The following is a 20996-nucleotide window of genomic DNA, read 5'->3' as shown; positions in this document are numbered from 1 at the left end:
CCCTCCTGACTCACCCCCTGAGCGGCACACGGAGCTGCCGTGGCCTGAGCGGGGCCAGGAGGCAGTGTGTGTCCTGGGTCTTCCTGCTGCCTCCCCGCGGTCACACAGGGGTTCATCCCTGCCCACGCCCCAGCGTCCCTGTGGGTTCAGCATCCACGTTTAAAACACTGATGGTTGGCCGAATTATTTGGGGGACGCACGGAGCTTCTACAGGGGAAAATCTGATTTCTTGCTCACATAACTCTTCAGGTCATTTTCTAGGTGTCTCTCAAGCACTGTACATCTCCTGAACTTTTTCTTCTCCCCCAGTGGAAACTCTGTACCCCTTAAATCAATCAATCTACCTATCTGTCTATCTGTCTGTTTATGGAGGGATTCCAGCTTTTCATTTTTCCCCTTTTACACAAAACAAAGTAGAAGAGATAAAGTAGGATTAAAACCGCAAAAGTAGTTAATTGGTAGAACACATATACACAGAAAAAATCTGGATAGGAAGACAAGCTTATTTACAATGAGGAAGCACTGTGCCTTGCGTTTATGTTTAATACATCTGGAAAGTCATCGTAAGCAGTAAGGTCCTGTGGTCAGTGCTGTGTGTTCTTAAATTTAACGCCTGTTTCGAGAGGTTGAAACACAGGTCCTGGTGTCAGGACGCTGTGCCAGGCTGACCTGAGGGAGGGGTGTGTGTGGGGGTGGGAGTCCGGGGTGCAGTGTAACTGATTCATGGGTGGGAAGGCAGTGCTGTGTTTAAAAGCAGTGACTTTTAAGAGCATTATCTTTCGTTTTCAGTAGAGGTAAAATCTAATCTGTTTTGATCCCTCTCATCTTACAGGCACCTGCGGTGACTGTAATACACGTTCAGGTCATACTGTCATGTGGAGTTTACATAAACTAGATACAGTATGTTTATGTATCTGGGGATTCCATGGTGCCCAGGGAGGCTTGATTTTAACTGTTTCCCCAGGTTTTAAATACTCCTGTGCTTCCCTCTCATGGACTTTTGTCCAGCTTAGTGGAAAGGTATCGCTCTGTGGGCAGTATCGGTGGTCGTTCTTTGTACTTGTGGTCTTTCTTACCTGTGGCTTCCTGACCGTATTTACCGCCCAGTCACCACTGGACTTGCGCCAGCATCGGGCGCCCAGGTGGGGGAGCCTGCTGGAGCTTTGCTCGTCCCCAGAACGGTAGAAGGAAGCACTTGTGGCCACATTTGGCAGCCCCTGTGTGGATTTGCACTGTGTGGTGTGGGGTATCGTTTTGCAGAAGGCAGCGTATGTACTTCTGGCCCTTGTGTTAGGTGTGCTTGGAACCGTCTAGCCCTTCCACCGGCGCTGGCGCTCACCTGGCTGGCAGGTGCCTGGGAATCCTGGGCCTCCTTTCGGGCTCAGACTCTATTTCCCGCTGCTGTGGGTTTTTAAAAAAAAATAAATTTATTTATTCATTTATTTATTTTTGGCCGCGTTGGGTCTTCTTTGCTGCGCACGGGCTTTCTCTAGTTGCGGCGAGCGGGGGCTACTCTTTGTTGCGGTGCGCGGGCTTCTCATTGCGGTGGCTTCTCTCGTTGTGGAGCACGGCCTGTAGGCACGCGGGCTCAGTAGTTGTGGCGCCCGTGCTCAGTCGCTGTGGCTCGCGGGCTCTAGAGCGCTGGCTCAGTCCTGTGGTGCGTGGGCTTGGTTGCTCCACAGCATGTGGGATCTTCCCGGACCAGGGCTCGAGCCCGTATCCCCTGCATTGGCCAGGCGGGTTACTAACCACGGCGCCACCGGGGAAGCCCCTGCTGCTGTGTGTTCGCTGTGTTCTCAGCTCCGGCAGGAGGCAGCCCCCAGACAGAGGGCAGTGCTTAGTCCTGGGGTGTCGGCACCCATGGTTAATGAATGGGAAAGAAAAGGGGCTTGTTGGTGTTTGCAGCCTTGGGCCTGGGGAGTGTGGTGCCCTCTGGGCTGCAGGCAGGGGAAGATGCTTTGTAACCCCTGGACAAGAAGTGGAGCGCCGCAATCCAAAGCCGACCTGTTTCAGACCTTGCTGCAGGGCTTTTCTGTCTTGCCGGCCACGCTTGGCCTGGAGGGAAAAGAGTTGACCCTGACTCCTTGCTGGTAGCCGAGGCCGACCGTGAGAACCCCTGAGTGCAGTGCATTGTGGGCCGACCGTGAGAACCCCTGAGAGCAGTGCATTGTGGGCCGACCGTGAGAACCCCTGAGAGCAGTGCATTGTGGGCCGACCGTGAGAACCCCTGAGAGCAGTGCATTGTGGGCGAATCTGTGATGAACAGAGAAGGCGGTGGTGCAGCGAGGGGCGGGCGTCTGACGTCACTCCAGTGGGGAGAAGGCTAAATCAAGCAGAGCTAAATCTGAGATCCAAAAGGGGCCATAGGCGCCATCGAACGAAAAGCCCCGTGGTTGCGACTGGAAAGCTGGAGTAGCCACCGAGTGAAGGGCCTCGCCGGGGACACCGGGGGAGGGGGGGAGCCTCCACGTACCAGAGTGCTTGGGAGGGATCTGCTGTGTCCCTGGGTGCGCTTATACAACAGTCTTGAGTCACTTTATTGCTGGTGTCAGATTGGGGAAAGCTTCTGAGATACTTCTTAGTGATCAGTTTCGAGTCCGTAGCAGCTTTCCGTGGACCTGCCAGCAGCTCTCCGTGGACCTGCCAGCAGCTCAGTGAGTCCACAGGTGGCTTTTCAAACCTGCCACCCCTGCCCCTCCTCTCCCCATCCACCCCTCTCAGGCTGCATGGCATTGCAAACCTCTCTCTGCACTGTCTTGGCCATCGGAGATTCATCTTCGTTGTAGAACACTCCGGAATATCATTCCACGCATCTAGATCTTATGTGATGTTTGGATAGGGCAACCAGAAAAATCTATTACTTTTTTTTAAATTAAAAAATAATTTGGGGTTCTACAGAAGCAATAAGTATAGATAGATAGATAGATAGATAAAATGATGAGTCACTCAGAATACCTTTTTCTCTGCATCCATGCCTTTAAAAAAAAAACTTAACGGGACCATAATGTGTACTTGATTTATAATCTGCTTCCCCCCCCCCGCCCCACCCCACACACAAATAAGGTCTTTTATTTGTCACCATTAAAAGTCTGATTTTTAAACAGATTCTTGGACTGGTGGCTCATATCCATTAGCTTGTTCAGCTTTAGCACCTGTCTCATCCCCAGTAGCTTTTCCAGAACTACTACCTTCACCATGTAGCCCCATGAGTTTTCCCAGTTCAAACTTGGGCTTCTTTAGCATTTTTACTTTTCTAACAAAGACATCATGGAGCGGATAAATAGATTGGCAGGCCTTTTCTATGTCTTTTCCAATGCTGTCTGGAATCAATTTATCGACCGCCTCTTTCAAGTCATTTGCCTGCACCTCTCGGGTCACAATGTCCATCATCTTCTTGCGGATCTGGCGGACCTGCTGGTGCCGGGCATAAGAGGTCTTCCGAATCCGATTGTTGCGTTTTTTAGTAAAACCCACACAGAACAGACGAAGCAAATAACCATCGGTAGTCTTGACATCAGCATGAGCTTCAATCACGGTCTGCCATTTTTTGACCGTGGAGCACATTTTGTCACGGGTGAGACCGTAAGATCCATGCCGTGGAAATTAGGGAGTTTTTGCCCTGACCATCCTCAGTAGTAAGCTTGAATTTTCTAAATGCAACTTCATCATTCTGCAGATCAGCAAGGCTCACTTCAAACACACGACCCTTGAGGCCATCAGATGTGATTTTGGTTCCTTGAGTTCTCGTGACTCGTGTTTCCCCAATATTTCTTATATTGAACATAGCTGGTGCTTTCACACCATACTAATCTTTCTTAGAGAAGGGGCCAACCACTTTCTTCTTGGCTCCCTTTTTACCGCCTTTCGTGAGGCGCTCGTTCTTTCCGACCGCCATGATGCTGCTCAGAGAGCCAAAAGGGCTCTAATCTGCTTTTCTGTACCTAATTTTAGGCATGTTTCCGTGTCAGCAGGTAATCCCACAATGTGGGTTTTGTGTCAGGATCTGCCTTACTTTATGGGGCCAGGTCTTTTTTGGACCCTCGCAGGTTTCTCAGTGGTGTAGTCAGCATCCCCGTTCAGGGCTTTGCTTTCCAAAGAGTTCCAAAGAGCAGAATTGCAAGATCAAAGGGTATTTACATCTTAAGGCTTTTTATACATACTGGAAGCGCTGCAGTTTTTAAGAAGTCATTTTTGACGGAGCCAGGACTGTCATGATTAATTGCACAGGTGATAGTACTGCTTACTTTGAGCACTTCAGCTTCCGGGATCCCAGGAAAGCGCTGGTTCTGAATAGCTGACCTTTCCAGGCAGCAGGGGGATTCAGGTACCAGACAGGGTTTCTTCCTCACAGAGCATCGGGGCCCCTGCAGGTGAAGGGGTTACCCCTCTCTGTAGAGGGGAGGACAGATTCCGTGAGCTTGCAGTCTGATTGACGCCATTCGGGAAGCTCCCTCCTGCCCCCTCCCCCTTCGTGGGAGCTGTCCTGTGCGCTCCAGCCGGTTCCCTGAGCTGGGCCGAGGAAGCCACTTGCCTTGCCTTCCCCTGTCCCCTGCCTGCAGTGGGCCTGGGGCCCAGCACAGGGCCTCCCTGATGGACCGCGCCTCCCTCCGGGTAAAACCGACTGTAGGTGACCATGAGTCGGTGGGAGGGTTTTTGAAGGGTGTAGAGACTTCACAAGGTCTGCAGTGTGGCTTTAGACCACGTTCTTGGCAGCTCAGCAGTGCCAGGCTGTCCTGTAAATGGTGCAGGCATGACTCACCCCCCCTGTGTGGAGCCCGCCCTGACCTTCAGCCACGTTCAGGTGTGCAAGGGGTGTGCAGGGGTCGGGGCGGTGACTGCAGAATGCTGGGTGGTGGTGGTGGTGGTGGTGTTTTAATTTATTTTATTTTTATTTATCTTTGGCTGCATTGGGTCTTTGTTGCTGCGCGCGGGCTTTCTCTAGTTGCCACGAGGTGGGGCTGTTCTTCATTGCGGTGTGCGGGCTTCTCATTGCAGTGGCTTCTTGTTGCGGAGCACGGGCTCTAGGTGCATGGGCTTCAGTAATTGTGGCGTGCCGGCTCGGTAGTTGTGGTGCATGGGCTTAGTTGCTCCGCGGCATGCGGGATCTTCCCGGACCAGGGCTCGAACCCATGTCCCCTGCATTGGCAGGCGGATTCTTAACCACTGCGCCACCAGGGAAGCCCCTGTTGTTTGTTTTTATGGTCTCAGAGAGTAAGAATTAATTTAACCCCAGACTAAAGCTGTGTATGTTCCCTTCATTCACCAAAATGTTACCTTTTAAAAAAAAAAACTAGTTTTGATTTTAACATTCCTCAAATATATTTCGTACTTCCTCTCTTTAAAAACATTGACATTTTGTGTTTACCTGACACATGGACCGTAATTCACGTAATCCCATATTAGACAGTTGAGTTGTCTCCAGTTCTCCTTTTGCAGCACTGCATCCTTTTTTGCCTTAGGGTACACGGAGAGTCTGGAAACTGCTTTGGTTTGATATCCCATGTAAGTACCATCAGAAGGGTTCATTACATCTCGGCAGTCTTTAGTGGTATCCCTTAATTATACCCCCGTCTTTGAGGTCTATTCTTTTTCCTTTTCGTTCTGGCCGTGCCTTGAGGCTTGCGGGATCTTAGTTCCCCGAGCAGGGATTGAACCCGGGCCCACGGCCGTGAAAGTGCTGAGTCCTAACCACTGGACCGCCAGGGAATTCCTTGTTCTTGATTATATGTATGTAATGTGAGGAATCTTTCTTTTCACTTTTTAAAAGTACCATTTGGTTGTTACCATTTGCCTAAGCTCTCCTTAGGCAGCTTGCCCGTCTCTTCCATATCGTGGATGACAGAGCCTGCGTTTATTGGTACCTGGCCCTGCGCCTTAGATGAAGTAATGAGAAGTTTGGAGAAATACTAGTCTCTCCTGGAACTGTTGGAAGTGGCTGCCCACTTGGCATTTTAGGTGGATCCTGAAGCTCGGTTTTCCTAGGCTAGCTGGGGTTCCAGGAGCCTCCCAGTTTAAAAGCTTGCTCCTGTTTCCATGGTAGCCAAAGCTTCATTCTGACCCGAGCGGCTTAAACTAGCAGATTGATGCTAGAAGCATTCAGAAGAAGGGGAAGAAAAAAAAAACCTCTGGCAGCTTTTTAATTAGAAAACAAAAAACCTACTCACCTGATTGTGCAAATGAAGGAAAACCGTGTAAAGGTCAGAGGTGAAAAGTTAGGTGGGCAGGTCTTTCTGTAGTTTTCAAAGAAGGTAGCTGTTGCAGAGAATGTTTTCTTTGGGGACAAAGCAGTCTGTCCTTGTTTCAGTGTAATTTCCTCCTAGATGAGCTTTCTGAGCGTTGGATGCTAGGCCTTGCCTTCCTTCATGTGTCAGTAACAGTTTGCTTTAGTAGAAGGTGAAGACGGATGTTCTGTTTGGGACCGCGCTTGACCTCCGTCCTAATGGCGTGCCCTCTCAATTTTAGGAGGTAGGATAGATGGTAAGTGCTTTGATAGGATCCAGTATTAAACACGATTTCTGTTATGTAAGCTGTCACTAGAGTTTGCCGAGTTTGCTTCCACGTGCCTTTCTGCTTATTTTAACCTGACACGCTGCTTTTAGATGGTCCGGGGCGGCAGCTGCCCTGCCCCCGGGGCAGAACGGCAGGGGCAGCAGGGATTCCTGTACGGTGCTCTCTGTGCGGGGGGCGGGGGGGAGGAAGGTGGCTCCCACACACATGGCCTCAGAGCTGACCGGGGCTCCCCCGAGGTTGTCTGGTTGGTGGAGGGAGCCGAGCCTTCCTTGCTCCTTCTGGACTGGAGTCAGGAAGGGGGCTGGCTCCCTGGTGCTTGTCATGAGCTCCACGCCACTCACCCCCTCATCCTGCCGCAGGTTCCTTTCCTAAGAGATGACGCAGTCCTCCATGTCTGGGCAGGGCTGCGACCGTGAGGGACCTGCAGCCATGCCCTGTCCCCGGAGGTCCTAGGAATTCTGGCTCTGTAGGAGTTCGTGGCAATTCTGATGTTCCCTTTTTGGATGAAAGAGGGGCTTCTGGAGTTGGGTGTGCTGTCAGAGAAGACCCAAGGCCCCGGGGGTGGAGACAGTCAAGCTGCCTGGCATCCTTCCCATCAGCGCCCTGCCCTTGGCCGGTCGCTTCACAGCTGGAGGGACATTGTTCTCAGGAGCCTCTTGGTTACCCTTCCAGGAGGGCTCTGCCCCGATGCGCTTTGCCGCCGTGGGTGCGCAGCTGGCCCAGGTTCACCCAGCGTGCTGGGCACACACGGATGGGCTCGGCTGTGCCTGCCAGACCCTCTGCAGGGAGCGCCGTGGCGGAGGCCCTTCCCCTCTGGTTTAGACGTGACCTCCCTTGTCCTTTAGGTCCATCTGAGCCCCCGCGTCCCATCCTGCCCTCTGCCCGCCCTCGGGGTCACAGGCGTTGGCCGGGGTGGGGGAATCAGTGGTGGCCCTCCTGCCGTCCTGGGGACCAGGAAGCCCAGGGCTGGCGGAAGCCCTTTTGATGCCTACAGATTACCTCTGAGGAGGCAGGGCCAGCGCAGGCCTCCCCGCTGCTCGGGCACGAGTCTGCTTAGACGTGTTAGGTGTGTTGGCTCTACACAGGGCACCGGGACCCCCGACAGGCAGGACGGCGACGGTTTGGGGTGCGCTACATGTAAACCCCAACGGTGAGAGCCCCTGCTCTTGTGTCCTGTCTCGTTAAAGACAGTGATTCCTGGGCTTCCCTGGTGGCGCAGTGGTTGAGAGTCCGCCTGCCGATGCAGGGGACGCGGGTTCGTGCCCCGGTCCGGGAGGATCCCACCTCATAACAAAAAAAAAAAAAAAAAAAAAAAAAAAAAAAAAGACAGTGATTCCTGAAGAACCCCACATAGGCCTGACATTGTGAGATGCTGTGATCTATCGGGGGGCTGGGGGTGACTTTTAACAAATAGTTCTGAAGGAGAGTGTGTATTTTGAAAGTTTACTTAAATTGCAGTATGCCAGTTTAAAGGCGCATAAAAAATGATCTCTACTGTTCATTGGCGTTGACACGCTGGTTTCTGCTTCCTGTTCAGAAGAGAAATGGATTTTCCTGGAGCTCTGTGATTATCCTGCTTTTCTCTCTAAAGGGGGAGGGATTTCTAAAAACTGGTTTTCTTTTTTGAATGGAGCAATCATGCTTCGCCTGGTCCTCTGCCTTCCGTGCTTGCGAATTCATTATAATCAAGCCATCCGGGTGCCTGTGCCCACCCAGTGTGACCCGAGCTGCTCCTCGGTTGGCCCTGTTGTCAGCGAGTGGGTGGGCGGCCCGGGCCCACTTACCTCCTGCAGGGAGCGCCTTCTCCCTTCCCCGGGGCGCCAGGGTGGGAGAAAGGTTGGGACGCTGGTGTTGGGTGCCCCCCGGGTCTGACGGCACCTGAAGGAAAAGCGAGGGCCCAGGCCACCTCCAAGGATGCCACGCTGCCAGGACCTTGACAACCGGGACTGTCCGTCCTGCAGACACGCAAGAGGGTCTGAGTCCCCCGCTCTGAGAGCTCACGGTGGGTGTGGCGTGTGCCGAGAGCCGTCACCCGCCTTGCAGGGTGCCCTCTGGTTGAAGAGACCGGGCTCCGTCTGGGGAGGGGCCAGGGTGCAGGGCTGGGCTGCGTAGCCCACAGCAGAGAAGCCCAGGAGAAGCGCGCCGGAGCATTGGCGGGCTGCTCATCCCTTGAGAAGAACTTTAATCAGACTGACTTGTTACGGTGTAGCAATAGTGTCATCCCCTCGCTCCCTGGGGCCCCTTTCCAGATTTCCTTCCATTCGGTCTCTTAATACTCCGAGTAGTTGACAGACACACACACACAGGCACAAGAACACACGCAGTCACATCCCTCCTCGTCCCCCCCTCCCCCCAACTTCACAGCAGACTGATCGAAAGGAGCACAGATCCAAAGGGGCGTCAGGTCTGACGTGGGTCATGTTTGGTTTCTGAAGTGTCCTTGACTAGGTCTTGGAACACAGAATGCTCAAAGGCTGGGTTATGAAGAGTTAAGTCATAGATCAGCTTTTGGTCATTTCTATCCAGAGGGGCAGTGCGCTGTCCAGCCGGGACCCTGGAGAGTGAAGGGGGCACGGGCGGCAATGTGCCTGCAGCCAGTGGCTCACACTTGGAGCGAGTTGGCCTGCTGGTTCTCGGGCCCTTGCCCAGAGTTCTGTTTCGGTGCGCCCAGGTGGAACCCAGGAATCTCCTTGTTTCAGACAGATTCAGTGTCTCAGTCCATTTGGCTACCATAACAGAATACCGTAGACGGGGGAAGTCTGTCTTAGGGGGCCTGCTTCCTGGTTCATAGATGTCTCTGGGGTCTCATAAGAGCACTGATCTCATTCATAGGGCTCCACCCTCATAACCTGATCGCCTCTTGGAGGCCCCACCTCCTAATCTATCACCTTGGAGGTTAGGGTTTCAACGTGTGTATTTGAGGGGGGCCACAGACGTTCAGACCAGAGCACACACTAATCCACATGGATGTTGAGCTGTGTGTTAAACATGTCTAGTTTAAGTCTGTGTTAATTTTATAATTCTTTAGCCCAAATACACTACACTAGAGGCACATTGGAGTGAGTGATCACAGGAAACCAACCTGGGTTTCTGCAAGTGACACACATAATAACTGAGGCAGGTCAATTCGCAGCTGGATAGTTTCAGGTGTGAGAAAGGGTCCCCGAGTCATGGCGTGACCACCTCTTAATGCCTTTCTGGTCAGATGTTTTTGACTGTGTCTTCCGTTTTTCTAATGTAAGGATACAACATTTTAAAAAAAATAAACTTTATTTTTTAGAACAGTTTTAGGTCCACAGCAAAATTTAGCATAAAGCACAGAGTTCCTCCTGTAAACCCCCATCTTCAGACACACACAGCCTCCCCCATTGTCAGCTTCCCCCGCCAGCGTGATGTGTTTGGTAAATGGTTGATCCTACATCGACACGTCCTAATCCTCGAGAGACCAGAGTTGACGTTAAGGTCGCTCTTGGTGGTGTACATTCTTGGGTTTGGGCACATAATGTGTAATGTGTAATGCCATGTATCTACCATTAGATAGTGGTAGTTTCACCGCCCTAAAAATCGGTGCTCTGCTTATTCATTCTTTCCACCCTCACGCCACACACACTGGGGGTGGCAACCGCTGATCCTTTTACTGTTTCCATAGTTTTGCCTTTTCCAGAATGTCATGTAGTCGGAATCCTATAGCATGTAGCTTTCTCAGACTGGCTTCTTTCACTTGGTAATGTGCATTTACGGCTTCTCCATGGCTTTCCATGGTTTGATGGCTCATTTCTTTTTAGTGCTGGATACTGTTTCCTTGATGTATTTATTGATTCACCTACTGCAGGACATCTTGGTTGTTTCCAAGTTTTGGGCATTATGAATAAAGCTGCTATAAACATCCATGTGCAGGTTTTTGTGTGGACCTAAGTTTTCAGCTCCTTTGGGCAAATACCAAGGAGCACCGCATGGTAAGAGTGTGTGTAGTTTTGTAAGAAAGCACCAAACTGCCTTCCAGCGTGGCTGCACCGTCCTGCGCTCCCACCAGCGGTGACGAGGGCCCCTGATGCTGCACACTCTCACCTGCATTTGGTGGTGTCAGTGCTCTGGATCTTGGCCATTCTAATAGGGGTGCAGTGGCATCTCATGGTTTGAATTTCCATTTCGCTGATGTCAGATGATATGCAGCATCTTTTCAGGTGCTTATCTGCCATCTCCGTGTCCTCTTTGGTGAGGTGTCTGTTCAGGTCTTTGGCCCATCTTTTTTTTTGTTTTTAATATAAATTTGTTTATGTATTTATTTATGGCTGCGTTGGGTCGTTGTTGCTGCGTGCGGGTGGTCTCTAGTTGCGGCGAGCGAGGGCTTCTCATCGTGGTGGCTTCTCTTGTTCTCTAGGCGCGCGCAGGCTTCAGTCGTTGTAGCACGTGGGCTCCGTAGTTGTGGCTCGCGGGCTCTAGAGCGCAGGCTCGGTAGTCGTGGCGCACGGGCTCAGTTGCCCTGCGGCGTGTGGGATCTTAGTCCCCCGACCGGGGATCGAACCTTCGTCCGCTGCCTTGGTAGGCAGATTCTTAACCATCGGACCACCAGGAAAGTCCGAGAGGAAATAACTTTATAAACGAATTTACCAGAATGTTTTTTCATTCTTATCAAGGGTACTTTGACCTTGCTTGATTTGATTTTATACCTTTTTAACTCTTGGTCCAAAAGCTGGTCTTCTGTGTGGTATGCAGCTGTTTGTCCAGTTTCCCCGGCTTCTGTGTCATCCTAGATTAGTGTTGTGTGCCGCGGAAAGTTAGGAAGGTTAGGTGGGCTCAGCTGAGGCTAATAGTTGGCGATGTCTTATGAAGGTACTAGCAGTTGTAGTGGGTCTTTCGAGGGTAGAGATGCCTGTTTTAAACGGTGCGTGCACAGAACCACCAGGCACCGCGCAGCACGCGCCGCCCGTCTCCCGCGCCAGGAGTGCTGCACGCACGCCTGCACGTGGGGGCCCGTGAAGGGAACAGACGTGCGTTAACGCCCCTCCGTCCATTTTCCAGCACGTGTGGGTCACTGACCTTCGTTACCGCATTCATATGGAGTAAGTATTGGGATTGTCATGTAGCCTCTTCACTGTAACTGAAGCTGGGGTTGCCTGTCAAAAATTATTCTGCAGTTAACTTCCTGATGACGTGACACAGCCAGCATTTCCACACAGCAAACTGTAGCAAGTCACGTGTTTTGGCATCATTTACCCTTAAATTAGAAAGAGGACAGTAGGGGAAGTTGTTGATTGGAACAGTTGTAGTTTCACTTGTCTCAGTGCACCTGCGAATCATAACCCGACTGTTGGCAGTGAGAGACCGGCAGGCCCTGCAGCAGGCTCCGGAGGGAAACCTGTCTTCAGAGGTTGTCTGGTTTCTTTGAGGAGCAGACACCGGAATAGGTCACAACGTAAACTTCTCCACACTTTTCAACAGCCCAAGGGGAGGCCCTTAGGAATACACAGCTGCCAGCGCTTCCGGGAAGGAGCAGCCTAATCCTCCTTAAACTGCTTCAGCGTGTTGTCATTTAGCTTGGGCATTTGACATTAGGTGCTTCAGAAGAGAGCATTTTCATGGCTTTAGGTATTATATACTTAACAACACCAGCCTTTGTATGAAATAGCTTCCTTAAAGAGAACAGTTTGTCTGCTGTAAGATTGCTTCACGGCACCATGTCATGAGCAGCGAATCTGGTTTTGTGGTGTCCCGATCGGCCCCCTGGGCGTGGTGACGCCCTGAGCGCAGGCGTCTTTACCCCACTCACACCTTACTTTTCTTCTTCTCAAAGCTGCCCTCCTTCCCCTTCCCTTTTCGGGCAGAGCAGAGCACTGATGGGGAGGGGCCCTCAAGACAGAGTAAGGGTGGGAGGCTATAAAGGGAAGGCTTTCAGAGCCCAGGAAAGGCGCACGCATGCCCCCCGGGTCCCTGTCCCACGCCCCAGCAGGTGCCGTGTTTAGTTCAGACTGGGCTTGGGGGGTGGCGGTGGCGAGTCCCGATTCTCCATTCAGGTGAGCGGGGGACTAGATGCATCTTGGTAATGGTCAGATTTGCTGTTAATTTGCTTATAGTCTCCCTTTCCCCCATTTTCACTCAGTTAAAGAACTAGGTTATCAAATTAAAGTATAAAAATCCCTAGCATTCACTGGATGGGAAGGGTCTCACGTGGACTTTCCAGGGCATTGGAAATGTTCTTTGTGTCTCCACATAAATTAGTCAAAACTGATTGAATGGTACCTTTTCACCGTGTGTAAATTATACCCGAGGAAATGAACAAGCACTCCTCCTCTTCACGTGTGCAAACAACCAGTTGGAAAATACAAAGGAAGAGAGAATCCCATCTACAGTGGCCACAAAAAAGATAAGATAATTAGGAAGAAACTTAACAAGAAATGTGCAAAACTGTAGGAATATTTTGACACCCTCCGGAAAGGCACTGAGGTGGACTTGGATACATGCATGGAGAGACTGCCCTAAGGATGGCAGTTCTCCCTCGGCTAATTTATAAAATCAGTGGAATCTCACTGAAAATACCAACATTTCCCCCCGCAGAACTAGTCAAGCTCTTAAAGGTCACACACCCATCAAGCTCTTGCAAATAAAAAGGCAGGAGTGAAAAGGAGAGCTCTGGGAAGAGAAGCTACGAGAGGGAAGTGGCTCCCCAGACCTCAGGACCTACTGGCGGCTCTGTCCTTGCCTAGTGCCTTGCTGGGCGCGGGCAGACGGGCTCGTGGGACGGAGGCAACAGGGAACGAACCGAGACATACAGACCCAGTGCAGACGGAGTCAGTGTGAGATGGTAAGGGAGAAGTCTCCAAGTGCCGGGAGTGGACTTGTAAATAAATCATGTCGAGACAACCACACGGCCATTGGGAAAACGGGACGCAGCGAGGGTGGAGGGCCCTCCTGCCCTGAAGGCTGAGTTCTCCCCCCGCCACCCCCAAACGGCGTCAGGGCAGGATCTGGATGCTGGACGAGCCCCCCAACAGGTCACAGCCCCGCCCCAGCTCCGGGCAGTCTCCCCTTTTGAGAAGACGGTGCTCGTGGCCGGGGTTAAAGTGGGACCCTTGGGTACGTCTGGAAGTGCACAGTCCCTGGGCCGCCAGACTGGCCAGCAGGACGCCGAGTGTGAAGCAGACTCCGCTGACAGGTTAGGCAGCTGTGCCCGCCCCTGGCTGTGAGGGAGACGGTCACCCTACCCTGGAGAAGTCCTGCGAGTGGAGGCGTCCGCCCGGGGGCTCCCTCCCTCTCTCCCTCACGTTCTTTCCAGAGGCCACTGTTGGACCATTCTTAGAAATTCGGTGGGAACCCCAAACATGAGGAGGGACTCGGGTGTGGTGACCTGCTTTGCACTGTAGAGGGGACACGCTTGCACTGACCTGGTGGTCTGTTGGCGTGCGGCTTTCCTAAGGACGCAGGGCCCTTTGCTCCCCAAGGGTTCGGTCTCTACCTCCTTGGCTTTCCCAGTAAAATCAATGACTTCTTGCTTAGCCATCTTTAGCCGATTCCGCAGGCCCTTCAGCAAGTGCTGCCGTAGGCCTGGGGTTGGAACCCAGAGCCTGAACCTGATGGAGGCCAGGCGGCCGGCTGGGCTTCCTTTGCAGCCCCTCGCCGGCTCTTACCCACCTTCTCTTTGCAAATAAATACCAGGAAATGCCACCACCTGTGGCCTAGGTGATCGACTGGGAGGGAACAGGTTGCACCTCTTCCTGCTTATAAACCTGACCCTAGACGCCACCCCTCCTCGTGGAGCCAGTGCCTTGAGCTCCCCTGTGCTTCCTGTTCTCCGTTGAGCAGAGGCTGGTTTAGGAAAACAGAGGGAAGTGAGTTCACTTCAACGCAAAGTGAAGTGGAGTTTGCAGCTTCTGGGCTAGCTGATTGATTCAGAGTGTGATAAGGGTTTCAGCATTTTTAGGAGAACCTTTTCTGTTTAATAGTAACCTTAGGGAACAGTCATGCTCTGCTGTGGAGGCATCTTGGCTGCTGCAGGGCGCTGAGCCCATCCCTGACCTCCACCCGGGAGCCTCAGTAGCAGCCCCTCCCCCTCGTCGTGACGACCAAAAACATCTCCAGGCATCACCCAGGGTAGGGTCCCCAAGGGTGCAGGTTGGCCCCGGGGGAAACCCATGGCCTTAAAATAATTTGAGTGCACTATTACAGAGCTTTATTGCCTAATTTTTAGCCGTTGCTGAAACGACTCTTGGCGGAGTTTGCTGTATTTCGGGCCTGAGTCTCAGGATAGAGATACACAGTGGTACAAGGGGTGATGGGACAGAACTGAAGGGTTTGATGATTATAATTAAGTCGTTAGGATTTCTGAGAAAACTAGTTACACTCGTTCGGGTGATCAATCAATATAGGTTTTAAAGCCACATCTGGATATTGTGTCTTCACATAAAAATGACCCATCTTATCTAGTGGAAAAAGGCATTTAAAATCGTCGGCCCTGTTTTGGTGTAAGAGTGACAGGTTGACTCAAGGAAAGGTCCTGGGATTTTTGTCTCAGGATGGGAATCACCCGAAGTGCAGGAGCGGAATGAGAACCGTAGGGTGTTGGCAGGTGTTCATGCTGGGTGTTGTGTTTTAATACTGTTCTCTTTACATTGTATATGTGAGAGAGGTTCATGATAATGTTTTGTAAAAAGATTGTAGCAGGGTGCCAGTTTGGAAACACTTTTTTACCCCTCAAATAAATTCATTCATTCATTCATTCATTCATTCATTTATTTTTGGCTGCTTTGGGTCTTTGTTGCTGCGCGCGGGCTTTTCTCTAGTTGTGGCGAGCAGGGGCTACTCTTCATTGCGGTGCGCGGGCTTCTCGTTGTTGTGGCTTCTCTTGTTGCGGAGCACGGGCTCTAGGCGCGCGGGCTTCAGTAGTTGTGGCACGTGGGCTCAGTAGTTGTGCCTCGCGGGCTCTAGAGCGCAGGCTCAGTAGTTGTGGCACACGGGCTTAGTGGCTCCGCGGCATGTGGGATCTTCCCAGACCAGGGCTCGAACCCGTGTGTGTCCCCTGCATCGGCAGGTGGATTCTTAACCACTGCGCCACCGGGGAAGCCCGGAAACACTGGTTTTAATCCAGATACTGATTATACAGTAGAGGACATTCATAAACGGGATAGAAATCTCAGGTGAAGGCTGCAGTTGGGAATTGTCGTGAAACTGGGGGCCTAAGAAGCAAATATGTAGTAGGTAGGATCACTTGGACCTGTGATTCCCTGGGAAGTTTGGGCTGAAGGAGAGAGAGCATGAGGAAACCCCAGCGTGGTGGAGTAGTGAGGTTGGGGTTCCGGACCCCCAGGGTAGCAGCTCAGTGGTGCCAGCAGTCAGGCCGGGGACCCGCCATCACTTCCAGGGCTCCCTGAGGAGGGCACTCGGCGAAGGCCACCCCTTGATTTCTGGTCCTTTCTGGGGAGAAGGGGAGAAGGAGTTAAGATCGTCTTGGGTTAAGTGACTATTAACCAGAAATATTTTTATTTAAAACAATTGTTGGAAATTTTCTTTCGGTAAGACCTCAGCTACCGATCTACCTTAACGTAGAGTCACATCAAGGACCGCGGCTGTAGACAGCCCACAACAGGAATCCAGCGCCTCAGGGTGGGCTCTGAGCCTCCCGCCTGCCCCTCCCCTGCGCGGGGTCCCCGCACCCGGCGGGCTGTCACTGCCCAGGAGCATAAATGCCGAGCTCTCTTTCTGTCTCCCTTTCTCCCTTTGTCATCCCGTCTCTGTCCTCCCCCCACGGTTGATTCCATGCAGGAAAATGTTGTTCTTCTAAAAATTGGGTTTTGTCTTCTCCGCAGAGGACCTAGGGTAAAGCACCAGGGAACAGGGGTCTCCGAGAGGAGGAGGCCGAGCCCCACGGGCGGGGCGCCCGGATCGCGGGGTGGGAGGCCCCGAGGCGCCGTCTGATCGGGCAGGGCTTTTCCTCTCTTGCAGATCAACCAGCCCCTCGATGGGGAGCGACGGCGGCCTACCTCTGTGTGTCACCTGCCCGCCTCTCTGGAGCAAGGAAAGGAGCTTCCGCACTTCCTCAGTGATGATGATGAAACTGGTATTAACTGAATGGCATTTATGGATTTTTAACTCTAATTCACAGTAAACCGGCAAGCCATATGTTTAATCCAACCAAAAATCGTTCTATTCTGCTGCGTGTCTCATCCGAGTGTGAGAAGTTTCGAGATACCTGTTTGTACAAAGAGGAATATAATAAGTATTATCACTTGCTGGAGGAACACACTGAAGCAGAAAGAGAAGACGTCTTAATTTATCCTTAAAGATATATGGTAGAATTATTTATATAGATAGAGTAAATATATATATATATATACACACACATATATATATATATTTTTGGTGGTAATGAAAATGGCTCCGCAGAACGCCGACTCAGAATCTCTGCAAGTTCAGGAGTTGCCGGTGCCCCTGCCGGACCTGCAGAAGCCGGGGAGCGCGGAGGCGGAGACGCACGACGAGACCGTCAGCGAGGGGTCCGTAGACCGCATCCCCGTGCGCCTGTGGGTGATGCACGGGGCTGTGATGTTTGGCAGGGAGTTCTGTTACGCCATGGAGACGGCGCTGGTCACGCCGATCCTGCTGCAGATTGGTAAGTGCCGCCTGGGCTTCCGTGGGGTCCTAGCACCGGGCCTCACACGCCTGCGAGTGTCTGGCACCCGGAGCGCCGCACACTGGCTGACGGCTGTCCCCGGCCTCCTCTCCCTTCAGCCTCCTCTGATGGGTTTTCCCCGTGTTCCCGGCGGGCGGGGGGTGGCGGGGGGAGGTCCTCGGATGTTCACGTGGAGTCAGAGGTTCCAGCCAGGCGGTGGCTGGGCGTTTGGGCGCGTGTGGCGTCCCTAAGCTCTGACCCAGCGCGTGCCCACCTCTCCCGAGGTGCCTCCAGACGCGGCCACCAGCTGGGCAAGCCCTTGAACCCCGCTGCCCCTCGCTCCTTCTCCGTAAAGTGAGGTCAGTCGCAGGCCAGCCCGGGCTGTTGGGCAGGAGACACGCACGCGCTCAGAACAAGGCCTGGCTGTAGGAAACACCAGAGGATGCTGTGTGTGTTTGTTTGTTTTGTTTTACTATCATCATATTGTTGTTATTATCGACTTAAATCTGAGTTTACTGTGGACTAAAGGTGGCTGAATGATGGGTATTTCCAGAAATACTCGGATTCTCAGAGGTAACACTCAGCTTAGCATTTCTAAGCCTGGTATATGAAAACGCTGGCATCCCTTCCAGATTACCAACCGGGGGTGCCTTAGGCCCTAAAAATGTGGCCAGGGTATGTAATTTTCCCCGTCGTCTAAGAAAGTTTTAAAATCTGTAATTTTCCAACTGGATGATGGGGCCAAACTATTTAGAAGCGTGTTTCATTCTAGAATTCCACATGTGCCTAGTAAAATATTTGAAAAATCTATTTATTTTGGCTGTTACAGGAAAGTCTCTCTGAATGTGGTCAAATGTTCCTCGTTCAGAGAGCACAAGCCTGAGGCCCAGCGTGCTGCAGATCAGTTAGAGAAGCGTGCGGCTCCTTCACTTACGAACGGGCCCCCGTGCTGGCGCCGGGGCGCTCTGCGGGCAGATGCACTTGGGCATTTCACAGCACAGCAGGTGCCGTACCTGTCTTGTCAGGCGCATTAATAAAGGAGCAGGCTCGTCACTCTCAGTGTTTAGGTTGCTGTGTTTCAACATGTTTTCCCTTTGGCATCCGGGTGTTTTATTTTTCATCTTTAAAAATATGAGGCCTGAGAAGGCAGGCTGCCCGTGGCCCGGATGAGGTAAGAACCTTTTCTGGAGAGCTGGGGGTGGTGGAGCGCGCACCACTCTTTGTTCTTTCATCCGTGTGTTGATCGCCTCTCATTTACCCTGCTCACCTTCCTCGGGTGCCCACACGTGCCAGGCCATTGGGGGCGGACCGGGCGCCACGTGTGTCCCCGTGCGGCTTACTTAGTCCTCGTGCTGGGGGTGGGGGAGTGACCCGCCTTTGCTGGGAGGAGAAGAGCTGGGGTGAGATGCCGGCCCCCAGAGGCTGCGGCACCCCCTCCCGGGCGGGCTGGGGAGGCCTCTTAGGGTGGGCGGCGCCAGGGCGGCAGTGTGGCGAGAGGCTTGGAGACCACCTTTGTGGCCAGACCTCAGGATGGGGTACATCCGGTGGCGCTTAATCTTACCAAGCATTTATTTTGTCCCTTTGATGTGCAGGGATGTGGGTTCGTGGGTTGAGGCCTTAACGAAGGCGACGTGGCTAAGCTCAGGTGGTCAGAGTCGGGCACCAGTATTTAACTTCTAGATCATCTCACCATGGTTATGGTGACAAATACAGGATTCAGAACCTCTGATTACTGAGAAATAAGTTGATACAATAGGTAGAGATTTGGGAGCTCTTATTGCCACATTTCCTTGGTGATAAGTTATGTGTTATTATGGCTCAAAACCCTGGAACCAGCACAGCTCCTTGGAACCTTCACACTTTACGGGTTGTGAGTCTCAGTTTCCACACAACTTACGTTTCATTGTTTGGTTTTGAGTATTTCGTGTATTACATGCGGCTTGTATCTATTTTAGATATTCCAGCGTAACACGTGTTAGATATTTTACTATGTGATACGTAGGCTAGACATTAAATGTAGCTTTTGAAAGTCGCAGGTACGTCTGTTCCATATAAACATCCAGAATGATGATGGAAATGGGATTGTCATCACAGGTGTGGCCGTGACAAACCGACCCAAAGTGGGTGAAGGCGACCCTTGTCATTGACCCTGAACACCGCACGGGTCATGGTCACGGGCAGAGCAGGACGGTGGACGGGCTGTCTGCATAGGCTAAAGGAATGATGCTTAATGAGAGTTGCTCCTAGATGGGCTTAGATTGTGAACAGACAGCAGATGGCCGGTGTATTTCTCAGGGCTGTACTTTCATTATACTCTTAGGGGCAACATAGTAATCAGAATGTTCTGAATTGAGTCAGAGCTTCGTGTTTATTATTGGATTTTGTATGTTAGTAATTATTAAAGCCAGAACAGTATTCCCCCACTCAGCGTGGACAGTTTGATCCCCTTGATAGACAGATGTCTGTAGTCGGAACCAGCACCATAGGTAAGACCAGGAATAGTTTCGTTGTCCCAGGAGGCTCCCTAGTGGCCCCGCAGTCGCCACCCGCCTGCCTCTGTCACAGTTTTGCCCTTTCTGAAATTCGTATAAACAGAATCACACAGTCCGTGGCCTGGTTTCTGCAGTGCTTCTGTGGTTGAGCCATCCATCCTGCGGCACTGACCAGTGGTCCACTGAATGGACCCACCGCCCTCTTCTCTGTTCATTCACCAGCTGATGGGCTTCTGGATTGTTTCCATGTGGGGGCTGTTTTAAATAAAGCTGCTCTGAGCATCTCCTGCAAGGCTCTGCGTGGGCCTGTGTTTCATCTCGTGAGTAGAGACCTCGGAGTGGGCGGCTGGCCGGGCGGTAAGTGCCAGGGTTACTTTATAAGAGAAGGCCGTCCCTCCAGCCTCCACGTCCTTGACAGCATTTGTGTTTCCCTAGTGAATATTGACACTGAGCCTCTTTCCACGTGCTTAGAGGGCATTCGTGTATCTCAGCTGAAGTGTGTGTTCACGTTTTTTGCCGATATTTCACTCAGGTTGACGGTCTCCTTAATGAGTTGCGAGAGTTCTCTATCAAAAAGTCCTCTACCAGATATGACGCCCGTGGGCGTCTGGGTCTGCCCGAGGGATGATCCTGTCTTGCTCTCCCCGCTCCTGCGCCGAGTGGCGGTTTAGACGTGAGCGCGCGCGGCCCGTCCCCGGGCCAGGCTCTGGTGGTCAGCGTGTGCGTGTCCTCCGCCCCCGGGGAGGCTCCGAGCAGCGCCCGCAGCGCCGTCTTCCCGTCACTGTTCCTGCAGGTCCCCGCCCCGCCCTGCCCCCCTTTCAGGGCAGGTTCAGACGGGCTCACCTAGTGGCCCGTGCCCAGGGGAGGCTCACCGTGTGTGTGTGTGGAAGGAGAGAACGAGGGACGCGCCTTAGATGCCAGACGTGTCCGCGTGGCCTCGTCAAAGCCCGGACTCCTGGTTTCCTCGGTCCCGGACGGCCTGCCCCGACCCGGGCACACGAGGCCTCTGGACCTGCTGGCGTGTAGGACACAGAAGGCCTGTGGGGAACTAGGGAACCAGTCAGTGCCCAGCCCACACGGAGCCCTATGCATTGCCTCTCGTTCCAGTTGCGTGTGCTTTGCCCCTCAAGCGGATGTGGCCGGTCTCCGTTAGAGACGCCCAACCACTCGGGTGAGGACACACGTAAATACTGTGGAGACGGCATCAGTCGCCATCCCGCGCGAGGAAGCAGAGGCTGGGCTGGCCCGCCTGCCTCGGGGAGCCCACGGCGGGAGGTCGGGTGTGTTTAAACCTTGAAGCGTCTGGCCCGTGTTTCAGCTCCAGCAGCCCGGCAGTGGAAGCTGTAGGTTTCACTGTTGGTTACACAGCTTTCTGGTTTATGGTCTCACGG

At 52.5% G+C, this 20996-nt stretch overlaps 1 protein-coding gene and 1 pseudogene across 1 annotated transcript in view; one reads left to right on the top strand and one right to left on the bottom strand.

The window, feature by feature from the left end:
• Window positions 1–2941: 2941 nt before the first annotated feature.
• LOC102980509 (40S ribosomal protein S3a-like) lies at window positions 2942–3956 on the bottom strand (annotated as a pseudogene).
• A 12493-nt stretch (window positions 3957–16449) lies between these two features.
• The window catches only part of SLC45A4 (solute carrier family 45 member 4), a 31183-nt gene continuing 26636 nt past the window's right edge, over window positions 16450–20996 (top strand). Inside the window, exon 1 of the mRNA XM_055091264.1 lies at window positions 16450–17113. Coding sequence (XP_054947239.1) covers window positions 16870–17113 — 244 coding nt within the window. The 5' untranslated portion in view covers window positions 16450–16869. The remainder of the gene's footprint in view (window positions 17114–20996) is intronic.

The sequence above is a fragment of the Physeter macrocephalus genome, chromosome 15, assembly GCF_002837175.3.
Source record: "Physeter macrocephalus isolate SW-GA chromosome 15, ASM283717v5, whole genome shotgun sequence".
Taxonomy (NCBI): domain Eukaryota; kingdom Metazoa; phylum Chordata; class Mammalia; order Artiodactyla; family Physeteridae; genus Physeter; species Physeter macrocephalus.
The sequence above is the reverse complement of the archived record's forward strand: the minus strand, read 5'-3'. Positions and strand labels throughout refer to the sequence as shown.